The sequence below is a fragment of the Barbus barbus genome (assembly GCF_936440315.1).
Source record: "Barbus barbus genome assembly, chromosome: 10".
NCBI lineage: Eukaryota > Metazoa > Chordata > Actinopteri > Cypriniformes > Cyprinidae > Barbus > Barbus barbus.
The window spans coordinates 19,100,682-19,121,024 of record NC_136738.1 but is presented as its reverse complement, the minus strand read 5'-3'; the positions used below and the strand labels follow the sequence as shown (position 1 = coordinate 19,121,024).

Below are 20,343 nucleotides of genomic sequence, written 5' to 3'. Positions count from 1 at the left end.
AATAAAAAGAAAATAATGATTATATTAATTATTACCTAAGAACATCCATTACGCATCACTAAGAGGCCAATGTTGTGTCATACTTACCAGACTGTAGTTGGCCTTGTTTTGTTTTGCGAGTACAATGTCCATAGCATCTGGCATTATATGGATCTTTGTCTTGTCTTTGTTCCATGCATCAACATATTGTTGCTATAAAATAGGAGTATTAAATAAAAAAATTGACACCCACACAATAACTGTTTAAAATAAATTAGAAAATTACATATGCATATGTTTTATCAGTTCAGAAGTCACCTTGTTCATGACATCATTGTTGGCTTTAGCCAAGACTATCGGCATGTCTTGAGTTGTCATGGTGTATTTGAAGTTGCTTGGGTGTTGGCGGTACTTCCTTTCACTCAGGATTTCTCCAGCTTTTTTCACTTTCTCAACATCAATTGAACCAATGGGGACCCATCCAAGACCTTGAAGCCATTTCAGATCAGCCTTGTAAACAGCCTAAAAGCAGACATATATACGGAAAGAATAGCTGTAAGTAACTCCATACAGTTTATTCATCAGTATCTCTGTGGCTTTATATCTTTCTCAACATCAAGAACAAAACAGAGACCCAAGCAATTCCTCTTTCCATTATATACTAGCTAAAACTGATATATAAAACAAAAAGTCAATTCAGTGAACATCCGGAAATGGATAAATTAATATTGCTTTACAGAAGCTAGATGCCACGTACGTCACTCTGGAGGTCATAGATTTGTCTGGCTTGAACAACGTCATTGGAGTCGGGCAGGCAGGTCCAGTTGTGCAGGTAGGTTCTGTAGTTGGCATCATTGACCTGGATCTGGCATTTCTTGGCCAGCTCAAGAGACAGCAGGTCCACTGGGAGGTGGAACTTAGTCTTGGACTTGTTGAAGTCCTTCTTGTAAAGCGCATCACTAGCAATCCTAGCTGAGTTCAAGGCCAGCATGAGCAGAGGATCATCCTGGATGCTGCGGGCTCCAATGTGATGACCAACTTGTTTACGGTAACCAGTCTTGTACTTGTACTATTTAAAAGCAAAAAATCTCAGTGTAGCAAATGACAGTATATCCACAATGTGTCATATATTGCCTTATCAGTTTGTTGTACTTACGTCACTAGCAATGTCCCTGGAGCCTTTGGCTGCGATGATAGATATGGCATCATTGCGCAAATCATAACCCTTCTTCTTGGCCTGCTCATTTGCAAGTTTATATTGTTTCTGCAGAGCAAATCAGACAACATATTTGAACAAACTTGGCAAGAGCAGAATATAATTTATCTTTTGTTGTCTTAAAACCAATGCCCATCGCTCTTAATCTACTGTATATAAGACTCATGGTTAATATTTAGAATTTCTGTCAGGACCACTATCATCAAAGATGATTGACAATTAGCATACAGTTTGGATTGGCTGTATGGTTCTGCTCTGGGCAAGAACTCCTTGCATATCCATGCAGCCTAGCATGGATAAGAGCGGCGAGAGCAGTGATAACCTCCCAGAACAGAACCAACATAAATGTATTGCAGATATCATTAATGTTCAATAATTTGATGTACACATTTTAGAAATTAGCCTGATACAAAGGAGAATCAGATGGCCGAATCCTGACTGGATGAGAGGAGGAACTGGGGATGGAGGAGGATAATTAGCTATTGAGCAACGCGAAAGCTGCTGATAATACTGAAGGACCTTATATATAAATGCTAAGATAGGTGTTGCATTCCTATAGGTAGACATGGATCAGCTGAGAATCAGCTGATGAGAGCTAGACTTACGTGACCTTCCAGAACTAATGCTACGCTTGATATTTGCTTAAATGTAAAAAAGAATACTCTTATATTTAACTGAATACTAAACTCTAAATTGGAAATACTGACCTCACTATAGTTGACTTTGTTTTGCTTTGCAAGAACCACATCCATTGCGTCTGGCATGATGTGAATCTTTGTTTTATCATTGTTCCAAGCTTCAACGTATTTTGACTGCAAGAAAGAAGAGAGAATTAAGCATAAAAACTGATGTCACAAACAATACTTTAGATATTTCCATATGGGTCTAGATGTCAAATGTAAAGATACCTTGTTCATAATTTCATTATTGGCTTTGGCCAAGACCAGTGGCATGTCTTCAGTTGTGCAAGTGAACTTGAAGTTGCTTGGGTGCTGACGATACTTATTTTCACTTAGTATTTCTCCAGCCTTTTTCACTTTCTCAACATCAAGTGAACCAATGGGGACCCATCCGAGACCTTTTAGCCATTTCAGATCTGCCTTGTACACCGCCTAGGAGCAGACATGTGTAAAACGAGTGCTTACAAGCTTCATAAGGATGAGCCATCAGCCTTATTTATATATATATACTGTGTATATATACAAAACTGCAGTAAAACCAGACTTACGTCACTCTGGAGGTCATAGACTTGTCTGGCCTGGACAACATCATTGGAGTCGGGCAGGCAGGTCCAGTTGTGCAGGTAGGTTCTGTAGTTGGCATCATTGACCTGGATCTGGTTCTTCTTGGCCAACTCAAAGGATAACATGTCCACTGGGAGGTTGAATTTGGTCTTGGACTTGTTGAAGTCTTTCTTGTAGAGAGCATCACTAGCAATCTTAGCTGAGTTCAAGGCCAGCATGAGCAAAGGATCATCCTGGACGCTCAGGGCTCCAATGTGATGACCAACTTGCTTACGATAACCAGCCTTGTACTTGTACTGTGAAAAGTCCATTAAAATGTCCATTACATTGTGATAAGTACACAGTAATCAAATGCTGGGTCCAATAAGAAAAAAAAAACTTACATTACTAGCAATGGCACATGATGCTTTTGCAGCCTGAATTGGGATGGCGTCGGCACGTAGATCGTAACCCTTTTTCTTTGCTAGTTCATTGGCAAGTCTGTATAGTTTCTAAAGAAGAATATGAAAAGAATATGAAAAAAATTGTTTAAATACTGTGACTTAATGACAATTACTGTTTACAATCAATCAGCAATGAATCTGGCAACATCACTAACCTCACTGTAGTTAACTTTATTTTGACTAGCAAGAGCCACTTCCATTGAATCTGGCATAATGTGAATCTTGGTTTTGTCCTGTTCCCAGGCTGCAGTATACTTTTGCTGAAAGAAAAATAAATGGGTACATTTTAAATTATTCTGAAACACACTGGCTAATTAAATGATTCATTATGTTTCTCTTAAAAGAAAGTCAATTGACCAAACCTAATAATCATGATAATCAAAAGCAAACCCCAGTGTCAAGTCAAATGGTTTAAACTTTCACCTTGTTTTTGATTTCATTGTTGGCCGTAGCTAGGACCAGATCCATGGAATCCATATCTTTAGTGAACTTGAAGTTACTGGGATGTGTACGGTACAGTTTCTCGCTGCCTATCCGGCCAGCAGTCTTCGCTTTCTCCACATCCAGAGATCCAATGGGAATCCATCCAGTTCCTTTGATGTAATTGTTATACTCAGATTTGTAGATGTTCTGCAGAATTAGAGTGGATGCCATCAATATAAAATCTAATTGAAATGCTAATCATTTTATAGAAATCAAAACATATTAAACATTTAAAATACAACATCACAATCTCGACTCACATCACTTGCGATCGCCTGCATGTTGCGGGCTAGCTCTAAGTTCATGGCATCAGCCAGAACTTTATAATGTGTAACGATCTGCCTGTATCCAGCATAGGTTTGAGCAGCCGTAGCCTGCTTAGCATGAACAACACTCAGCATGTCCACAGGGGAATGGTACTTCAGCTTGGCCTTGTGATAATCCTTCTTGTATAGTTTATCACTCTGTATTCTAGCCACCTCCATGTAGTGCACCAGCAAGGGGTCGTCCTGGATGCTACGGAAGCCAACATGATGTCCTCTTGCTTTGTTGTATGCCTTTTTGTACTTGTACTGTAATGAGAATATTTGTAGAAATCTGAAAGGGTAAAATTTGGAAAACACTAGTGACAGAAATATTTGATTATTTGAGTAACTTACATCACTGGCAATGTTTGTGGAGGCCCTAGCAGCAATTACTGATACAGCATCTGCCTTGAGGTCATAACCTTTCTTCTTCAGGGCTTCCAGTCCTGCTTTGTAGGCTTTCTGTATTCAAAACAGCACAAGTTATATTTATTATTATTGCTTTCACAGGGCATTTTCAGTGACTCTTTTTTTAAAGTTACATTGTCACATCAGTAGGTGACGAAATATTAGAGTTTTTTTTTTTATAAATCACTGATACATTCACTCAACTGATTCATTCAGAAAGGAAACACTTCTACTGTTCAGACACATGCAGCAAGTTCTGATTCTGCTCTGAGAAGCATGCTCATTGGTGGGAGAAAAAGCTGGGGATATTTTGTCTAAAATGTTTGTTACTCAATAAGTACTTCTTAAAATATTCTTGTAAAAATTGTTAAGATCTGCAAATACATAGAATACACATACCTCACTGATGTTGATTGCATTAGCCTTTGCAAGAATGATTTCAGGACTATCAGGCATGATATGGATCTTTGTCTTGTCCTTGTTCCAAGCGTCTGTGTATGCTTGCTATAATAAAACACATTCAAAATATTATTTACTGATCAGACCAGCCAAATAATCCATTAAAAATGTCATCAATTAGATTAGATTCACATACATCTCAGAAATGATGGATCATTAATATATAAGTTTATTAAAAAGTGTAATCTACCTTGTCCATGATCTTATTATTGGCGCTAGCCAATGTGAGGTCCATAGAATCCATAAGTTTGTGGAACTTGTAGTTGGAGGGGTGAGTGCGGTATTTGTGTTCACTCAGGATCTTTCCTCCAACCTTTGCGGTCTCTACAGCCAATGAACCAATTGGCACCCAACCCATACCCTTCATGGTGGCGTTGTACTCACTCTTGTATTCAACCTGGGAGACAACAATTATACTGTTCAATCCTACTCCAATACTTCAGTCCCACAGGTTATGAGCTACCCCCTCCATATCAGATGTGTGGATCTAAATGAGGATGGACTTACATCACTGGAGCTGATGTTCATGGAGCGAGCTAACTGCAGGTTCATGGCATCAGCCAGCAGAGTGTAATGATGGAAATGCTGCTTGTATCCAGCATATGTCTGAACCTTTGAGGCGTTTTTGGCCTGCACAACACTGAACATGTCCACAGGGGTGTGGTACTTCAGCTTGGCCTTGTGATAATCCTTCTTGTAGTTCCTCTCGCTCTGCATCTTAGCCACCTCCATGTAGTGCACCAGCAAGGGGTCGTCCTGGAGGCTACGGAAGCCAACATGGTGGCCTTTTGCTTTCTCATATGCCAGCTTATACTTGTACTGTCATGACAGAAACATGGATTTATCAGAAAAGATCACAGTATCGTGCCAACACATGACTGATTTTACAAACATTAAAAGAAAATACAAAGACGACAATGGATAGGATGATAGGATACTTACATTACTAGCAATATTCCTGTTGGCTTTGGCAGCCACAATCGAAATAGCATCTGGTTTGAGGTCATAGCCTTTCTTATACATTTCCTCAAGGCCAGCTTTGTAGAGTTTCTGAAAATACACACAAAAGGCAATGAAATATACCGCACTGGACTTTTTTTTTTTTTGCTTTGATTATTATTAACTAGGATCTTTTGAATGAATGCATTAGTCAGTTTTACCTGGCTCATGTTCAGTGCATTGACCTTGGCCAGGACAATATCAGGACTGTCAGGCATCACATGAACCTTGAGCTTGTCATTTTCCCAGGCAGCATGGTAGGATTTCTGCAACCAAAAGTGTTTAAATATTCATAGATTTGACCTATAATTTTACATCAGTCAAACCCATACAAATACCCTGAACCCAGACTTGCCTTGTCCATGATCTTATTATTGGCGCTAGCCAACGCGAGGTCCATAGAATCCATAAGTTTGTGGAACTTGTAGTTGGAGGGGTGAGTGCGGTATTTGTGTTCACTCAGGATCTTTCCTCCAACCTTTGCGGTCTCTACAGCCAATGAACCAATTGGCACCCAACCCATACCCTTCATGGTGGCGTTGTACTCACTCTTGTACTCAACCTGGATGACAACAAATGTAATGTTCAGTCCTTTGTTAAACCCATGGTACACCCTTCATATGGGATGTGTGGATCTAAAAAAGGATGGACTTACATCACTGGAGCTGATGTTCATGGAGCGAGCTAACTGCAGGTTCATGGCATCTGCCAGCAGGGTGTAATGATGGAAATGCTGCTTGTATCCTGCATATGTCTGAATCTTTGAGGCATGTTTGGCCTGTACAACACTCAACATGTCCACAGGGGTGTGGTACTTCAGCTTGGCCTTGTGGTAATCCTTCTTGTAGTTCCTCTCACTCTGAATCTTAGCCACCTCCATGTAGTGCACCAGCAAGGGGTCGTCCTGGAGGCTACGGAAGCCAACATGGTGGCCTTTCGCTTTCTCAAATGCTTTTTTGTATTGGTACTGTGATCAAAGAACAGTGGATTCTAATCAGTCCAGTACATTCATCATGCAAATTGTAAATTTTATTTATTTTTTATTTTTTTGGTACTGTTGAACACGTCCTTCAGTATTTTAATGCAAGATACATTTTGCGCTTACATTGCTGGCAATGTGTCTTCCTTGTTTAGCAGCAACAATGGGAATGGCATCAGCTTTCATGTCATAGCCTTTGGCAATGTCCACAAGCCACTGTGCCTTGTAGCGTGACTGTAAAATAAGAGTTTTTTAACATCTACATTATTTTAGAGTTTCATGGGTAATAATAATATAAACATTAATAAATAAAATTGTATAAACTAAATGCAATTAACTGATCAGGTCATAGCAGAGATGTTCACAAGTCTTTAACCTGGAGTCCGAGTCAAGTCTGAAGTCTTTGGTCACGAGTCAGAGTGGAGTCTCAAGTCATTTAATGGCTCGCTAAAAAAAATCCCATTCAGAACCCTCATGTATTGAAATCTTCCTATTTGCGAAGCTGTTTTATAGGCTACAGACAAAATATATGATCTATGATCTGCTTTGTAAAAAAAAAGAGGTGTTAAGATTTAATGTACATCCAGCTTGTTACTTATATATTTTAATCCATTATCATGTTCGAAACAAATTCTATAATAAGAGTACGATCTACCATGACACATAAGGAAATATGTGACACAGATATTACAAAACCATACAAATACAGTATTTCTTTATAATATAAGTCATAGGTATTCAATTAAAGTTCCAAGAGGTGCAGCCTCTATATTTTCTTCCAAGCAAAGGTCCGGACAAAAAATAAAAATTATTTTTACATTTAGATACATGCGAGGCCATGTGACAAAAAAAAAATGTTTCTGTTCAGGGTTTTCCTCCTGAAATATATTCTGTTTTAATATTCTACTTAAAAGCAGTATCTATTAAAAACAATGTAGCTACAATAATCAAAACGTTCTCATCTTGAGCAGAGAAGAAATATAACTAACAGTTTCAAAGTTTAAGTTCCATCCTAGCCATCTAAAAACACTTTTCCCAATTATAATTACATAATTTTTTTTAAATGTTCATAGCCTACAGATTAAAAATGCTAAATGTAGATCAGAAACGTCTTGTCACATCTGGTTTAAACAGTCAGAGTCATAGGTTATAGATAGATAAATAGAAAGTAAAAAAAAAACTATATTTGCAGCATTGCTTTTTTTTCTGCTGTGTTTTAGTTAAAGTAATCTATAATTTTGCTGCTCACCGTGTTTCTGTTGTTGTTAAAATAACCGCGTCATCCGCGCCGGTGTCATGCCGAATTCTGCACCCTGCCGGTGTTATGCCTATTTTCGACTCCCTGCCAAATTATTACCCCCCTCGTTGAAATCTCTACTTGATTCCCTAATCCTAACCCCTCCCCCACACCTAACCCTAAACCTACCAATACTAGGGGGGTAATAATCTGGCGGGGGTCAGAATTCGGCACTACACCGGATTATGCATCCCCTAGTATTGGTAGGTTTAGGAGTAGGTGTGGGGGAGGGGTTAGGATTAGGGGTGAGATTGGGAATAGGCAATAAGGTAGCGATTTCAACGAGGGGATGCATAATCCGACAGGGGTGCAGAATTTGGCACAACAACGGCTTGCGGTCCGGATGGATGCTGGGGTGTGGATGCTGTCCGCCTTTTGAATGTCAGTTATATACGTATTTAAGGATAAAAGACTCGAGTTGCTTTTTAAATACTAATGAGACCTTTTCCTTTTCCACGAGTCGAGTCAAGTCTGGAGTCAGTTCAGGTCGAATCTGAAGTCAAATCTGAAGTCTAAAAAATGCGCCTCGAGTCCGAGTCACTAACTCGAGTGCCCATCTCTGGGTCATAGTACAAAAACTATTTAAAAATGAAAAGGAAATGCCATGAGGAAAAACAAAACAAAACCTGCAAGAGACTTTAGTGTAGAGAATTTAGAGACTTTAGACTTTAGTTGCAAACACTGAAAACTGTTAATGCAATAATGAACTGATGTTAACACATAGAATCATGTTGAAAAGTGTTTCTCATTTATTTAATTTAGATTTGATATGCTTTTGTACTCACCTCACTCACAGTCTGGGCATTATATTTGGCCTGCAGGAACTCTGGGGCATCAGCTGGTAGATTGTAGGTGTGCATAAATTTCTCTCCAGAGGCTTTATAGGCGGTCTAAAATGGAAAGAAGAACCAATAAATCAGTTCTAGATCATCGTTCTGGTTATCATTCACAATAAATTATTAAAGTACTCTTACTTTATTTTGTTGTTTTGTGTTGTTCATGGCCAAAACCATGTTCATCTGATCTGTTAGACTGGTAAATTTTAGTGTACTGGGGTGAATTCTGTATGACCTCTCATCAAGGGCTTTATTGGCAGCCTTAGCCTTCTCAACATCTATAGAGCCTATGGGAACCCAGCCTGCTCCTTTGAAGATGTTGTTGAAATCTGATTTGTACAAATTCTGATGAGATAAAAAGTGATCGGTTAATAATTTTGTCAAAACAGCAATCATTTTAGGTTTCATCATAGCCTTATTCAGTTGTGCTTACATCACTCTGGATCTCCATCATGTTGCGAGCCAGTCCAATTTGCATGGCATCAGCCAGCAGGGTGTAATGATGGAAATGCTGCTTGTATCCTGCATATGTCTGAACCTTTGAGGCATTTTTGGCCTGCACAACACTCAACATGTCCACAGGGGTGTGGTACTTCAGCTTGGCCTTGTGATAATCCTTCTTGTAGTTCCTCTCGCTCTGCATCTTAGCCACCTCCATGTAGTGCACCAGCAAGGGGTCGTCCTGGAGGCTACGGAAGCCAACATGGTGACCTCTAGCCTTCTGATATGCAAGCTTATACTTGTACTATAAAGAACAGCACAACACAGTTGCATATAAGTCAACAATGCACTCCAACAATTTAAATCTAAAAAAAATTAATGTATGCTTGCTTACATCACTAGCAATATTCCTAGAGGATTTCGCAGCAACAATAGGAATGGCATCATGCTTCATGTGATGTCCTTTCAGAAGATCCTGCTTGTGTGCGTAGGTATAGTATGTCTGCAGAGGCAAAAGAAAACACAAGCTTCCAGTTGAACTTGATACTGTTAACCATCTCATTGTCATGTACAGTATAACGTATGCAGCATTCTTACCTTGCTGATATTTACAGCGTTGTATTTGGCTTGCAGAAGCTCTGGTGCATCAGCAGGGAGATGGTAAGTGTGCTTGAACTTCTCACCACTGGCTTTGTATAGCCGCTGGAAAACAAAATTGACATGATTCAGAAAGTAAACATAAATGAAACATATTTAACCTTCATTATGGACATTCATCATGGACACCAAACAATAGCATGCATTTGTCCCTCACATCGCTAAGCTGCTGTGCATTCAGTTTGGCTTGTTCCATGACTGGGGTGTCCAGAACGCTGGTGAACTTGATAGTGTCTGGGTGCTGCCTGTACTTCTTCTCATTGAGAGCTGCACCAGCAGTCTTTGCCTTTTCAACATCCAAAGAACCGATGGGGATCCAGCCAGTGCCCTTCACATAGTTCTCATAATCCTGTTTATACTGGACCTAATGGAATTAAACAGGGCATATTAGTGAACACATTCACAGAAATACAAACTTTGACACATCTTTTATACTATATTTTTCTATTTTAACATTAAAAAATATTATTTATTCCTGTGATGGCAAAGCTGAATTTTCAGCAGCCATTACTCTTCAGTGTCACATGATCTATCAGAAATCATACTAATAAGCTTGTGGAAAGTGTGATACATTGTTTTCAGGATACGAAATAGAAAAGAAATAGAAAGATCTTTTTCAACATTATAAAATGTTTTTACTGTCACTATTGATCGATATAACGTATCCATGCTGAATAAAAGTATTAATTTTGTTCGTTCTTAATTTTCTGACTTACTAACCCCAAATTTTTGAATTGTGTTTTATACTGTCTGTATAATCAGTGTTAAGAAAAAAAAAAGTGTCATGCTACAGTTTTTGTAAATCTAGATTTGAGAGTCACATAAAGAGTTTAAGATGATTAAATGTTTCTTACATCACTGGAGCTGATGTTCATGGAGCGAGCTAACTGCAGGTTCATGGCATCTGCCAGCAGGGTGTAATGATGAAAATGCTGCTTGTATCCTGCATATGTCTGAATCTTTGAGGCATGTTTGGCCTGTACAACACTCAACATGTCCACAGGGGTGTGGTACTTCAGCTTGGCCTTGTGGTAATCCTTCTTGTAGTTCCTCTCGCTCTGCATCTTAGCCACCTCCATGTAGTGCACCAGCAAGGGGTCGTCCTGGATGCTACGGCAGCCAACATGGTGGCCTCTGTCCTTCATATATAGCTTCTTATACTGAACCTGAAAATGATGGTAAATCAACAGTTTATTTAATATTATTCTGTTCCACACTGCAGTTTTCTATCCATTGGTCTCCTTTATGGACTTATGAAAGGATCTCTTACATCACTAGCAGCATGTCTTGCTGCCTTTGCAGCTTTTACAGAGATAGCGTCAGGCTTCAAATCGTACCCCTTTGCAATAGTCTTCAGCCATTCAAGCTTATAGCATTTCTGAAAAGAAGATAAGCAATAGATATACAGAGTCATCAACTTTGCAAAATGTAATATGCCAAATACCATAAAACATTAAGGCATTTTCACTTACATCGCTTATGTTGTAGGCATTACACCTGGCCTGAAGGAACTCTGGGACATCTGGAGGCAGGGAGTTTTTCTCAAGGATTTTATCCAGACCTTTCTTATAGTGCAGCTATAGTGGGGAAAATATTCAGAGATCACATAAACATGCTGGTTTAGCATTTATTCAGAGCAACATTTACCCATGTTTAATTAGTTGTGTTTGCTTACATCACTTCTTATCATCTGGTTGACTTTAGCCTGCAGCTGGAGAGGGTGGTCATCTATAGCAGTAAAAGGTATGGTGTCCGGATGCTGCCTGTATTTTTTCTAAGTAAGAGAAAGAAAGAAATAGTAACGTTACATTATTGATGAAAACAGAAATCAATTCTTTAAATGGGTAAAAACAGGAAGAGTTATACCTCACTTAAGATATCCCCTGCTTTCTTGGATTTCTCAACTTCCATGGAGCCGTAAGGCACCCAAGGCGTTCCTTTGACGTAGTTATTGTAGTCGGACTTGTATTCATTCTGTGGTTACAAATGACCGAAAAATCAGTAACACAAAAAACTAAAGGTATGATTGATCAACTTTTGCTATGTGGACTTGGATCATGTTCATAAACGTGAAAAAAACTAATTTAGTTTAGAAAATTACTCCAAATGCAAATGTAAATAGGTTGTACATTAAAGTCTTGTACATAAAGACCTCATCAAATTAAACTAGTATTTGTGTCTTTTAGAATAGAGAAATTATCTATATTCTGGAGTACTCCTAACAATGATCTTTTAGCAGATATATGCATGTAAAATTGCATGTGTCTTTTTCTTTCAGGACCAAAATGGGCCAAAAATATTGATGACTACACCTGCACTCTAAAATGTTGTATACTCAACTTCTTAAAAATTATTGATACCACCCACTTCTTACTAGAATTAATGCACTGTAATTGTAATGCACGACTTTTGACTATCACAGCATGGTTTGCAAGATTCACAGCTGTGATGTTAGGTTATTGGCTATTTAAAAAAGACAATCTTCTCAATGAAGCTTTCTCACCCAAATTCATGTATAAATAGGAAATACTTCAGTACAGGAATGACAACTGCACTTGTTATTGAAACACTGAACTTGTGAATCTGTGCTCATTCTAGTGTGTCTAGAGCAGCAGGGATCCTTACATCACTCTGAAGAACATTGGCCTTCTTTGCCAGGTCCAGTGCTATGCTGTCATAAGGGAGGAGGTAACGGTTTGAGATTTTCTTATAGCCAGTCATGCTGGCAATGGCCTGAGATTTCTTAGCAAGTGTCACAAGCATCATGTCCAGTGTAGTATGGTACTTGGTCTTCAACTTCTCATAGTCTTTCTTGTACTCGCGCTGTTCAGAAATATTTCAGAGGATCAAAAAATTGACTGTTAGTACACAAAAAAAACTTCAGGGTTGGGTATACAAGTTATCAGTAATGCACTAGATGAACCGTACCTCGCTTTGGATCTTAGCAACATGTACTGAATGCATGATCTTAGGGTCATCCTTGATGCTGAGGGCCCCGATCATCTGTCCTCTGTTCTTCTCATATTCCTTCTTGTATTTCACCTAAAATTAAAGACCATATTAGTGTCACAATTACCTGAAATATGTTTCATTGTTTTGTTACACACTGTTATTCAAATGACCCAAATATCCCATTTACTTACATCGCTGGCGATGTTAGTGTGAGCACGGGCTGCAAGGATCGAAATTGCATCCCCTTTCACCTCAAATTTCTTTGCTTTTGTTTTTTCCCAATCAAACTTGTAACAAGTCTGTGAACATGAAATTTGAGAAAGTAATGCATTATGATCAGGGTTCAGTCAAATTCACTGCTATGAATGAAGATGGAATGAACTTACATCACTAAGGTTATACGCGTTAACTCTAGACTGAATGAAGAAAGGGTAATCAGGAGGAAGGTAACACTTAAACTTCTCCTTCTCATACTTTTCCTTGTAGTTGAGCTGTAAAAAGAAGAAAAAGTGTCAATGATAATATATTCTACATCAAATGTATAATTATAATGGCTAGTAAAAATGTAATCTGACATATCATGTTCATACACAATTACAGTATGTAAAGTCACATTGCCCCAATACATTTCTCAGTTTTCCTAGTGCTCCATGATTGTGGTGGTCAGTGAAGCAGGATGAGCTTGATGAACACCACTAGATGGCTCCTCAGTCCCAAAAGGATTGGCTTTAGTTGTTTATTAGGCTTTGATTGCCTGTGACCTACCACTTGAAATGGCACAGACAACAGCTCTAATAATATGTCTAGGGATTCATTCTATTGTCAGCGGGACTGAGATGACAACTATGCTCTAATAATGAATGCTGGGATTTTTCTAGGGCAACATTTGACAAGGTCCATGAACCACCTGGTAAACTTGGTTTCAATTAGTCATAATAATGAAAGCTTTGTACGTACATCACTCAGCTGTTTGGCGTTGATGGCAGCTTGCACTAGAACAGGTGAGTCTGTCACCTGTGTGAACTTCACCTTGTCTGGATGTTGACGATAAACTTTCTGCAAAACACACACACAAAAATCACCTAATGTCAGGTTCTGTACCCAACCCATTAAAGTAGGTATATATACAGTATATATATATACATATATATTTATGTACTTACATCTTGACATTGTTGAAGCTTCTTACTGGCTTCATATTCAGGTGTAACAGTTTGAGGGAAGAAACACCTGGCCTTCATGTCCTCATAATCAGCTTTGTAGATTTGCTTTTAAAAGACAATGAAAGCAATTGTGAATACACAAATACATTTTTTTAAATCAAGAAGATGGAAATATACGCATATGTACATTAGGGTAACTTACATCTTTCTTCATTTCTTCCACCTTCTGGCAGTGAACTGTAAATACATCTTCATAGCTACCAACATAATGACCCTTCACTTCATTTTCATACTTTTCTTTATAACGGACCTGAGAAAAGAGAACAATATAAACTTGAGAAATGCGGATATATCAGTTATTTGTAACAAATTATGAAATCATCACTCACATCATTGAACTTCTTCAATACACTGTCCATCTTGAATTTGGGAGTGTCGCAGTAATTGATGCTGAATCCCCGTGATTTCTCATAATTAGCTTTATATACTTTCTAGAAAAGGCAAAACAAAAGGCATGTCAGCAGTAAGTCAACAATTTGAGATAAACTTGGTTCATTTTGAGAAAGATTTGTTTAAATTAAAATGATGAGAGAAAATGCTTTGTAATACTCATTTTGAACTCTTTAGGATCATTTTGGTTTAATGTATGTGCCAAACAGCTGATCATTTTAAATTAGCTACATATTCACACTAACTGAATAATAAAGCTATAATCCACAACATCATTTACTCATTAACACTAAAACACCAAGCACTGATAAAAATCTGTTTTAGATTTTAGACAAGAACTCATTGTTTCAGGTTTGTTTTTATCAATGTTGTTAGTATTTGTATTTCCTTAGATAACTGAATTCAGCTGCTTCGTGGCAATATTTATTATGAACAACCTTAGTGAAAATCTCTTAGACCATAAACATTTCCTGTCAAAGCAGACCACTTTACTGAGTAAGATCTGGATTAACATACATCACTCAAGATGGTGCCTGCATATCTCAGCTGTCTGAGAAGGGGGTTCTCTGTAGCAGGGAGAACGTTGTAATCGGACGTTGCTTTTGTCTTCTCATAGTCCTTCTTATATTTGACCTGTTGAGGTGGAAAAATGCATATAATAAATGACAAATGGTGGAGTCTGATATGAGTCATGTATTCTTGTCACGTTTTTTCTTTTTTTTTCAACAAGTCCGGTATATAAAATTGGTCTCTGTTTTGATTCTCAACCCTGGTTTCTTTCATAGCTACTGTGCATAAAAATACACTGGATCTAATCCTGTTGCTTCATGTCCTCACTTGTGATGCAGGCAATGAGAAATTAGTAAGCAGGGATCAAAAGAGATAACCAGATCAGACATGTGAATCTCTGGACTGACTCATGATCTGTTTAAAGAGTCATCACGGGAAGATTGTTTCCATACAATGAGAAAAGATGTCTAAAAAAGTATGACTATCGGTAAGTACTACTTCACTTCTATTTTTAATTTGGAGGCAATGCACGAATGACAATGTTTTAAAGCTAGTTTGATTTTTACATTTCACACATTTTCTAAAAAATAAAAACATTCTGCTTATGTCCAAGTTTAAATGAAAAAACCCCCCAGATTTTCATGTAGTATCCGATTTACAGACTCCAAATTCCCAAAACTTACCGTACTCGCAGCTTCACGAGCCTTTTTATTGGAAGCGTATGTTGGTGTGTCTGTTTGCATAAAATAAATTTGGTCTTTCGAATCTTCAAATTCAGCCGTATATTTTTTCTGGAAAGAAATCAAAGTTTTATATGAGTTTATTATTAAGAATGTTTTATATTAATAATATGTATGTTTTACTTCGATAAATGCATTTATTTTAAATATTCTATCAGAATATGTTTTGGAAAGCATGGATTTCTTGCACTTACGTCGCTGATGTTGTCCATAACCATTTTAGCAACAGCGATATCAAAGTAAGGGGTTTCACACCATTTGCCCTTGACGTTCTTGTTGTAATCCTCATGATATTTAAGCTGTGAAGAATTAAAGAAATGTTCTTACATTGCGTGTGCAATCAATTTTGCAGGGACAGAAGATATTTAAATGCAATACTGTAGAATAAACCACTCAACTGCTATTAGTCTGATACATGGAAACTAAAAAGGACCCTATATTAACACCTGATTAACAATTGATTCAGAAGGTACAAAAATCAGGGAAGTCTTACATTACTACGATTGGCAAAGTTTTTCCTGGCCAGTTCAACCTCTGGGGGATCAGCCAGACATGTGTACTTTGCCTTGCGCTCATCATGGCCCTTCTTGTAAACAATCTGCGAATTTTGAGAACATAACACAATTTAATGATAAATGTTTTACCTTTTTTTTTTAAGTTACTCAGTAAAATATCAAGTTTACTCACATCACTGAGGACTTCTTGGGCCTTGGCCACCCTGCGCAGCTCTGGGCTGTCACTGTATGGATAGTACATGGTTTTATCCTCATCCCATGCCTCTGTGTACAGTTTCTGATGGGGATATTCAATCATCGTAGAGGGTGAATCAGCCAGTAATGACAGTATAAATATCACTTTAGTGCTTAAGACAGGAATCAGAGATCTACCTTGCTGTAATTTGCTGCATTCTTCACAGCAAGAACCAACTCAGGGGCATCAGGAGGAAGCAAGTACTTATCCTTAGTCTCATCCCATTTTTGCCTGTACAGAACCTAGAAAAGACAAATGTAAAGAACTTATGTTATGACAATAAAAAACACAAGGAAAGGAATCAGGATTACACTAGTTGGGTGGTCACTGTTGCGACACAAGCACAGCACTTACTTTGCTGATGAGCTCAGAGACGTGCTTCACGTGAGCAATCTCACGAGCCTCACCATCATAAAGGCTGGTGGTTTTGGCCTTCAGTCCTTCCATACGGTATTTCACCTGGGTTACCAAAAATTTTCATGATCAGTAAAAATGTACAATATCTGCACATTTCTAGACTAAGAAGTTTAAAAAAAATCATCAGTTGAAACGCCCCACGCGACAAAGCTCTTCCAAACTATATTCTAACAGATTGAAAATGATCCATCGAGGGTACATACCTCACTGAGCTGCTCCTGGGCCTTCTTGATGCGAATCATCTCAGGTGTGTCAGCCGAAATGGCATAGGGCTGCCCCTTTGATTTTTCATATTCCTCCCTGTATTTATTCTACGAAAAACATACAAATTCAGTTTGCATTATAGAGTAGGCAAGATCAGACAGGTAAGATAGTTAAGTTTTGTCACTTTTGATTAATTTAATGCACTCTAGCTGAATAAAAGTATTAATTTCTTAAAAAGTCACTGGATCCAAACTTCTGAATGATCGTGTGAATCTAGCAAACCCCTACAGACTTGAATTCTATCTAATATCTGTTTCTGTTCCAATGGTTCTCAAACTGTGTCTGGTAACATGCATTTTTATGAGAAATTGTTTCTCTTGTCTCACTTTAATAGTTCAATTCACAGTTATGAGCATCATTTGGCATCATTAACAGTGTTGGTCTAATTAATTTCAATTAAATAAGAACAAAACAGCAGTCTTACAGATTAATAGCACAAAATATTTTCTTTGTTATTCGCTTACATGGCTGTACTGGTCAAGCATCTTCTGGCTGTGTGCCAGGTAAGGAGTCATGAACTTGGAGGTGTCCACCTTCACCTTCTTCCTAACCGTGCGTTTGGGAAGACCACCAGGTCCAAGCTTAAAATACAGCAATTAACATTTAAGACAGATGCACATGGTTCAGCAAACCATCTCTAACATCTTTCAGATTTTCAGAATTTCATCAATGAATGCCAAACCGTTTTAAGGAACGTCACATCACTTTATGTTATGGAGACAGTTATGGAGGACCAAAACACCAAATTTTCTAATATTACAAGAAATCAAGCAGCATGATTCTGTACAATTTAATCTAGCCTATATTGATTTACACCAAAACAGAAAATGGATGAGATAAAGATTCAATCCAATTTTCCTACACCTACCTTCAAAGTCCTCCGCAAACTTCAATTCATTTGTTTACCATGCAAATTAGTATTTTACTTTTTATATGACAAATGAGTGAAAAGGTTATAAATAATTCTGAAAACTTGATATTTCACTAACAGGTTAGTACAGTTGTATTGGATAGACAGTTATTCTATTAACATTTATATATATAAAAAAAAACATGCTGAAAAACTACAGAAAATGCACTTTTGGGACAGACAAACCAATGGCATTAAGCATTAATTTCCCACATAATATTACAGCATAGACAAACACAAACTAAAGTCAACATCACATTAACACACATACAGATAGCTCTATTAACACACCCTCACTGTCATCACTAGCACTGTGGCATTTGCATGGCTCTGAATCATGGGGGCTATTTTTTGGTAATGTGCTACTCTCACAACTTAAAGAACTTACTCTGGACATATTATTCTATTTTCACTGACTCATGAATTGTTAAACAAGGAATTTGTTTAATAATCCACTCTTTAAATTGTGTACCATTTAAACAGATCTTACTATTAAAAGCTAAGCTAGTATATAAAAAGAATATGGAATAGCCCCCATGGCATGTAGAAGGGACGCAGATCCATTTTACCAGGGTAGATCATTTACCTCAACACCATGAGACATTGAGGTGGTCGCGGTGGTGACTGTTGGACCCTCCTCATAGTAGTACTATAAATATAGGAAAAACTCTGGGCTTTCAAAATGATGATCACACACTTTAGGGAAACACTACTATCTAGGAAAGTGACTTTTTCCTGCTCTGGTTGGCATAGACTGTTTAAAACACCCATCGTGAACAGAAATGCTCGCATGCCCAAACAACTAACATTTTAAGCTTAACATACCAAAAGTAAATTTGCACCTGTGTACTAAAGACCTCTGAAGCTAAAGCAAAACAACTTTGCATAGACATTATTCTGTTACTAAATATATAAATGTTTAATATTAATCTTAATTCGTGGCCATGGTATCTTGTTTTTTTCCTCACCTGTTTAGTAGTTTGGGGTCAGTAAAATCTAAAAATAATCTGTAATGATACTTGTGACTAATACTGGTCTTCCTAAACAAAATTAGCCTATATTGATCTACAAACATGTTGTTGCTCATAAAAATCTCAGTGGCTGTTTAGGGAATAAAAATCTAGTAATGCGGTTGTTTTCCCAGCAGACCGCTGACTATGACTGACAGAGCCAAATGACTGGCTGGTGCTAAGAACATTTTAGCACCCTAATGACCTCACCACTATTATTATTTGCAGCTAATGTTATTGTCATGGTAGTAAATAGAAACAGCAGGTCAGAGAACAAATTCCAACACAAACACTTGTCTGAAAGCAGTGTATCAGATTCAGCCATACACGTGATTCCCGAACTGTCCAGAGAATAAACTATTCCTACTGGTATTTAGTCAGATATCATGACAGAATCTCTCAAACTGTAATTGGATGCCATATCACAAAGGCCTTCACAGAAGGCTTCAAATAGTGTGAAACCAGAACAGGAAAAATCACTGCAAATCTATGAATTTACAGGAGCTAAAGGCTTCTTTATTTGGACCAGTGGACAGCAGAAATACATATACACCTAGGTTTTAAGATCCTGTGATTTGTATATGCTTTTTCATATAACATACAGGATTCAGGAGATGGAAAATGGTGAATATTCAAATCAAATATGCTGTAAATCAAAATCTCTCTCTCCAGCACTTACAGATGTTTTTTTCCACAGGTCCTCCCCCCAAAGCATTTTAACAGCATGACGTTAACAGCAAGTGGAGTGTAATTTACAGCACAGCTCGTCTCATTTGCCTCTCTGAGAATCTGCCATAGATGTCCACTTCTATATTTGTATCTCTGGAAAGAACAACTCAGCCAAAGCTGAAGGCTGCTTTTCCATTAATGGGGAGAAAAGCATATAAAAAATTTTATATATATATATATATATATATATATATAAAAAACTGCCTAAATTTGAGATAGATCTACTTTTTATTAGTGCTACATTATTTCTAAATAACCTATAAATAATTATTTAAAAAAAAACCTTCTAAATTTTTTTTATTTCCCAACAACTGTATTTGAAAAATCAGCAAAATACTAAAGTACAAATTGTGAATCTCTGCTTTCCACAGATCCATTGAAAGAAGCCATCTTAATTAACGCTGATGAGCTTTCAAGTCCTAATCTAAGTGTAGATGAAAGTAATAGTGAAATCAGATCGTATATATTCCAAAATATTCTGTTCTGATTCCCATCTTCTTAAAATGCAAGATGGCGAATTTCCATTTCCTGGATATGTTAAAGGGGAATCCATAAGCATTTGTTCGAAAAGTTAAAAAAATAATAATACCTAATTAATGAGAAGTCAGGTTAATGCAATATTTGGTAAACCCCTATAAGATATCGACAAAAGAAATGGACATGAAAGTATACAAGGTCTACTTTAACTATTTCTCTTGGAAA

General features: G+C 37.6%; 1 protein-coding gene across 1 annotated transcript in view; it reads right to left on the bottom strand.

Annotated features, from left to right (window-relative positions):
• Nucleotides 1-20,343, bottom strand: part of neb (nebulin) — a 63,218-nt gene that overhangs the window by 40,718 nt on the left and 2,157 nt on the right. Inside the window, exons 4-52 of the mRNA XM_079427086.1 lie at nt 18,489-18,551; nt 17,457-17,573; nt 16,932-17,039; nt 16,666-16,770; nt 16,449-16,553; nt 16,249-16,353; nt 16,055-16,159; nt 15,756-15,860; nt 15,505-15,612; nt 14,828-14,944; nt 14,251-14,352; nt 14,064-14,171; nt 13,862-13,966; nt 13,656-13,754; nt 13,085-13,189; nt 12,890-12,997; nt 12,675-12,788; nt 12,372-12,569; nt 11,613-11,720; nt 11,422-11,520; nt 11,219-11,323; nt 11,017-11,124; nt 10,601-10,912; nt 9,904-10,110; nt 9,687-9,791; nt 9,484-9,591; nt 9,082-9,393; nt 8,787-8,993; nt 8,598-8,702; nt 6,642-6,749; nt 6,192-6,503; nt 5,892-6,098; nt 5,698-5,802; nt 5,480-5,587; nt 5,045-5,356; nt 4,728-4,934; nt 4,478-4,582; nt 4,025-4,132; nt 3,626-3,937; nt 3,306-3,512; nt 3,038-3,142; nt 2,823-2,930; nt 2,424-2,735; nt 2,104-2,307; nt 1,903-2,007; nt 1,136-1,243; nt 737-1,048; nt 298-501; nt 88-192 (exon numbers count right to left, since the gene is read on the bottom strand). Of these exons, the coding sequence (XP_079283212.1) occupies nt 88-192; nt 298-501; nt 737-1,048; nt 1,136-1,243; nt 1,903-2,007; nt 2,104-2,307; nt 2,424-2,735; nt 2,823-2,930; nt 3,038-3,142; nt 3,306-3,512; nt 3,626-3,937; nt 4,025-4,132; nt 4,478-4,582; nt 4,728-4,934; nt 5,045-5,356; nt 5,480-5,587; nt 5,698-5,802; nt 5,892-6,098; nt 6,192-6,503; nt 6,642-6,749; nt 8,598-8,702; nt 8,787-8,993; nt 9,082-9,393; nt 9,484-9,591; nt 9,687-9,791; nt 9,904-10,110; nt 10,601-10,912; nt 11,017-11,124; nt 11,219-11,323; nt 11,422-11,520; nt 11,613-11,720; nt 12,372-12,569; nt 12,675-12,788; nt 12,890-12,997; nt 13,085-13,189; nt 13,656-13,754; nt 13,862-13,966; nt 14,064-14,171; nt 14,251-14,352; nt 14,828-14,944; nt 15,505-15,612; nt 15,756-15,860; nt 16,055-16,159; nt 16,249-16,353; nt 16,449-16,553; nt 16,666-16,770; nt 16,932-17,039; nt 17,457-17,573; nt 18,489-18,551 (7,407 nt within the window). The remainder of the gene's footprint in view (nt 1-87; nt 193-297; nt 502-736; nt 1,049-1,135; nt 1,244-1,902; nt 2,008-2,103; nt 2,308-2,423; nt 2,736-2,822; nt 2,931-3,037; nt 3,143-3,305; nt 3,513-3,625; nt 3,938-4,024; nt 4,133-4,477; nt 4,583-4,727; nt 4,935-5,044; nt 5,357-5,479; nt 5,588-5,697; nt 5,803-5,891; nt 6,099-6,191; nt 6,504-6,641; nt 6,750-8,597; nt 8,703-8,786; nt 8,994-9,081; nt 9,394-9,483; nt 9,592-9,686; nt 9,792-9,903; nt 10,111-10,600; nt 10,913-11,016; nt 11,125-11,218; nt 11,324-11,421; nt 11,521-11,612; nt 11,721-12,371; nt 12,570-12,674; nt 12,789-12,889; nt 12,998-13,084; nt 13,190-13,655; nt 13,755-13,861; nt 13,967-14,063; nt 14,172-14,250; nt 14,353-14,827; nt 14,945-15,504; nt 15,613-15,755; nt 15,861-16,054; nt 16,160-16,248; nt 16,354-16,448; nt 16,554-16,665; nt 16,771-16,931; nt 17,040-17,456; nt 17,574-18,488; nt 18,552-20,343) is intronic.